The sequence below is a fragment of the Nothoprocta perdicaria genome, unplaced genomic scaffold (genome assembly GCF_003342845.1).
Source record: "Nothoprocta perdicaria isolate Ctin4 unplaced genomic scaffold, notPer1 scaffold_175, whole genome shotgun sequence".
In the NCBI taxonomy this organism is placed as follows: domain Eukaryota; kingdom Metazoa; phylum Chordata; class Aves; order Tinamiformes; family Tinamidae; genus Nothoprocta; species Nothoprocta perdicaria.
In genome coordinates this window covers 1,608,814-1,613,513 of record NW_020454927.1, presented here as the reverse complement: position 1 = coordinate 1,613,513, position 4,700 = coordinate 1,608,814, and the positions used below count along the sequence as shown (strand labels likewise).

General features: G+C 43.1%; 1 protein-coding gene across 1 annotated transcript in view; it reads left to right on the top strand.

The window, feature by feature from the left end:
• Positions 1-1,662: 1,662 nt before the first annotated feature.
• Positions 1,663-4,700, top strand: part of PDE7A (phosphodiesterase 7A) — a 41,545-nt gene continuing 38,507 nt past the window's right edge. Inside the window, exon 1 of the mRNA XM_026036282.1 lies at positions 1,663-1,722. Coding sequence (XP_025892067.1) covers positions 1,663-1,722 — 60 coding nt within the window. The remainder of the gene's footprint in view (positions 1,723-4,700) is intronic.

Below are 4,700 nucleotides of genomic sequence, written 5' to 3'. Positions count from 1 at the left end.
CCTGAAAAAATACAGAAAAACAGGACTTCTAACTAAGAGAAAAATTTCTGCAAGATTAAGCTACTGCTGGGAGCAGGTATTAATTGCAACATATGTGCAACAGTCCATCTCCTGTGCTATAGAATTTCCCTTCTTCAGCTAAGTATGTTTTTGATAGGATCAAAGATTTTATAGCACAAACAAGTCCAGTCATGGCCCATTTTAGGGATTTAAAAATCTGTAAAGATAAGATCTCTGCAAAGAGTCTGAAGTTTACTGTGTCAGATAAAACAAATCAATGGGAGATTAATTGAAATGTATTATATGAGGGGCACTAGGTTTTAGTTAGTACTGCAAAAGAAACATTTTAGGAGGATGTACTGAGGCTTCGGTGGTGTACCAAGCCAGAATTGTGTTGTCATTCATTCTTCAACTGAGGTGCCTTTTGCCTAATCACTTTCTCAGTGTTAGACCGGGCCTATTAACTTTCATAAAAGTGACTTTGAGCAAGTAATAGGAGAGGTTAAAAACAGCCATCAAAAAACTCCATCATTTAAGAGTATGCTAACTTTGGAAAAGATTTTTGTGATTTCTTTACCAAAGTGCAGAATATCCAAATATCCTGTTTGGAACTTAAAGTTATTAAGTTCCTTTTGTTCACAGAGACAGAATCCTCTATTTTTAGGGGGATTTGAGTGCTTTGTATAATTTATTGAAGACTGACATAGAAGAAGGCCCTGAAAAAGGAAAATTCCAAAGTCTGCCCTGCTGATGGTCATTTTGGTTTGAGCTCCAAAGCGCTCCAAGACTTTGCAGTGTGTGGTTCCCATCCTGACAGCAGTTCTGAGCCTGGGTTTAAGATCGACACAGCTTTGAGTTTAGTTGCAGTGAGTTAGGTTATTACCATGTATTACCATGGTGATGAAGGCAAATTTTGCTAACTTTAATTTTTCATGTTTGCTTATTGCTCACTAAATGATACGCATCTTTATTAATAAGCAGTTAGAGTAGTTGGAATTCTGCATCTCAGCTGCAACATAATTAGCATGGCAATATTTTAATTAAGAAGTTGAATTGATATAAAAATGCTTAGATAACATTTTCAATTAAAATATAAGCGGAAGTAGCAATTGTACAATTTGTATACACACACACACACACACACACACACATCCATATATATATATATATATATATATATATGTTAGATTCACATATTTTTTTCCTTGAGTCCAGTACTGAGTTGGTGGCTGGGGCAGGAGCTACCCGCATTACTGTAACAAGAGCACCTTTCATAGATACCGTGTAATTACACTTTGGCACTGAAATCTGCTGGGGAGACCTGTCACCAATACTARATAACAGCAGCAACAGAGACAGGGAGAAGGGTGAGGAGAGATGGGATGTGCTTAGAGGTTTGCTTTTCACTGCTTGCCCGTGATGTGGTAAATGGTTGTCTTCTGCTCTGTGTCCATACTGCTAGTGTGAGGTTAAGTTCCCTTCCTGCTCCGTAACTAGTAGTATTCCTGTTGGGAAGGTGTGCTGAAAATCACAGCGCCGCAAGTCGCTGCTCTGCACGTGTTCTGGAAGGGGAGCTTTGAAGGGCAAACAAGACTCTGCAGAGATGTCCTCCCTGTCCCCACGTGCACGTATGCGCCTGCAAAACCCCGTTGCAGCGGGAGGATGGAGCAGTCACTGGCAGGCCTCAAACCTGCCTCTGGAAACCTGCACGATGATGGAGATGTGAGAAATTCTCCTGCACRTGAGCGAGAGGGCTGCGGAGAGCGGGAACAGCTGGGAAATGCGTTGCTCTCTCCTCTCCAGATTTCCTATAGGTGTTGCTGAAGTGCTGCCTTTGAGGGGGGAGACGTGAAAAGAAGTTTCTGTAGGAAGGGTAGTTGCTGGGGTTTGTAGGACCACACTGCATATCGAGTTCGGGATTTGTTCTGATTCCTTCTTCAGGATGGCAGAAACTGATGGAATTTGTAGGGTTCGAGCAGATGGGAGATTAGAGCTACCCAAATAGCAAAGCTACCTGGGACTTGGGAGAGGAAGGTTGTAGGAAGGAATGTGCTTCTGCGCAGAGCCGTGCAGAGCTCCAGGAGCTCACAGACAAACCAGGAGGTCTGGGCACGTTACTGTGCAGTGTTAGTCTAGGGAGGGCTTCATTCTGCTGGAAGCTGCTCCCACGCTGTGTCAGGCTCCAAATGAGTCCAAACTGATASAACCATTTCCTTACTGGAATCTCTGTAGGAACTGTTCTGAGACCCTGTGCATTTTCCGCTATGTTGGTARTGAATTCCTATTTTTATGGGGTTACACAGGAAAGCATACTCAGCAAATGCAAAAATTGTAATAAAAATTACTGCCTTTCACTRCTTAGAAACATCAGCAGTACCTCAGGACGTTTCTTTTTAACTCACCCAGAGATATTTTTGTTTCTTTGTTTGCCAACAGTAAAGGACACCAGTTGCACTTGTATATTTGTGCTGGTGGTAAGGGCAGAAACCAGATAATAGCTTATATATTATAATTAGATGTTAAGTACTGAAAATCTTTTATTATCAAACGTGGTATCTCCACAGGCATTGAGAAAATTAATTTTAGAGAATCTAAATAAAGAATTTATGAAGTCGTGTGGCATGTGGGTGGGATTTTTTTTTGTTCGTTTGTTTTCTTCTAAAGCAAAAGAGAAGGAAAAAATTAAAAGAAGCAGCCTTATGCCCATAATTTTTAGAAGAAACAAAAATAATATGTGATAGCTGTTTTATTTTTCTGGTGTGCTGCATTACTTCAGGATGGTCTTATCTACCTAAGTGTGTGATTGATTGCCCTCCCAGAGAATCGACTGTGTACTGGGCAATATGCTAACACAGAGGGAATTCGGGACCAGCATCTTTTCTATGGTTGTACACATGATGCTTTGCCATACTTGCTATAATGATTTTAAAACATTTCTGTCACATGCTTGCAAAATGCCATTTATTTCCCCCGTATCGCAGACTTGCGAAGAGGGCTCTGCAAAGCCCTCTTTCCTCTTGCAGTTCTCTTCAGCTTCTCCGCTGGGATTCTCATACACATCTGATAAAAATCAGGGTACTGCTTGGACTCCTCCACCCCCAAATTTTATTACCAAAAAAGCTTTTGGGTTGYCAAACCACAGTTAAATCATCAGCCAATGCCTTAAGCAAAGTTGTCAGTGACAAGAAGCTAATCAGCTAGATCACTTACTGATGGAGTAAGAGCAAAGGGTGTTTGCTTTGTGCATCCTCTGTGATAATGTTGTGCTTTGCTTTTAAGGGTGGAAGAAAGATTTGCTCTGTGTCCAGGGATAAGCCCATCCACTTGCTCCATGGACGTCATCCTGCATTTTGTGATGGGCAATCTCAGAGGATCGATTAGAGGTTGGAAGTCGAGGCGGGGAGTGTGTGTGCTGCCAGCGAGTGCAGAGCTCTGCCTCTGTTGGTGTTTCGGAGCGGGGTCAGTTTTGGAGCAGCTCACCCCATTGCTCCTGTTTCCCAGACCCGCTGCCTTGATTTCCAGGGTGGTTTTGGTCTGTGCAGACCAGGCTCCTTTCACAGGAAACGGGACCATCACACCCCCTTCCTTGCACCGAACGCCSTGTAACCCCTCGTAGGACATTGGGACCTAGGGCAGGGGGATCGGAATCATGGGTCATTTTGGCACCTTTGAATCCTTTTGGTAGAGTCTGATTCSGGGAACTGAACTAAGTTTAAATAAATCCTGAGCATCTTATAGCGTAGATGTAGGAACCAACAGGTGTCTTTTGATCTGTTCCAGTTGTTCCAAACTGCTTATGTAGATGCAGTCTGATGCCATTTATTGATTAAAAAGAGCGAAAAWGCCTGGTAATGACTAGTTGTCAGGGGATCCTGCTGTTGTCGGGTGTTTGGAGATAGATGATAATGTTTTCATGTCTGCTTCCGTGGCAGCTTGTATTTTGGGTGGAACTGGACTCTAGACCTTCAGCTGAGCGATGCACTCTTAGGTGAGGTGCAAGGGATGTATTTTGAATGTTCTTGCTTGTGTTTTTGGTCTGACTGGTTTTCAAGGGCAAGGGCAGGCGGAGAGAGCAGAGGAAACAGCTTTGGAGCTCTGGTGCCGAGGTTGTGATTATAGCTCAAAAAAGAAAGATTTGGATTTGGAGGTGATGATTGCAGTTCAAAAGGCAAGCAATTATTTTATAATCTGCCTAACAACCAAAAAAGCCCTATGCTTCTTTCTGCAGGAAAAGCAGACTGCAGAGTGTCTCTGTTCCTGTGAATAGGAGGGAACACGTTTCTTAGTGCTGAAGTTGCTCCTGTGCTCAATCYGCCCATTTGGGGACATTGTGCTCCTGTTTGAGCGGGCCATACATTTCTTTTTACAATAAAAATAACTCCTCAACAACAGAACATTGTTGCAAGGCAGACTTGTGAATTATCTTCATTTTTTGAGCAGTGATATATATATTTAATAATATTTTGTTCATCTTCTGGTCCAGCAAGCCTTTCTGGGCTGAAATATATTACAGGAATACAAAATGAAAGATCAGTCTTGTGTTTTTCCTTTTCCTCTGGAGCTTCTCCAGGATTCAGCAAGGCCTTGGTGTTGACCCTGTGCCCTGGTTGTAAAAGCCTCCCCGCGCAGCAAGGGCCTGGCCGGGCCGCCCGCCCCGCCGCGCCAGCGACGGACACGGTCTGGTGCCTTCTCCTTTCCCC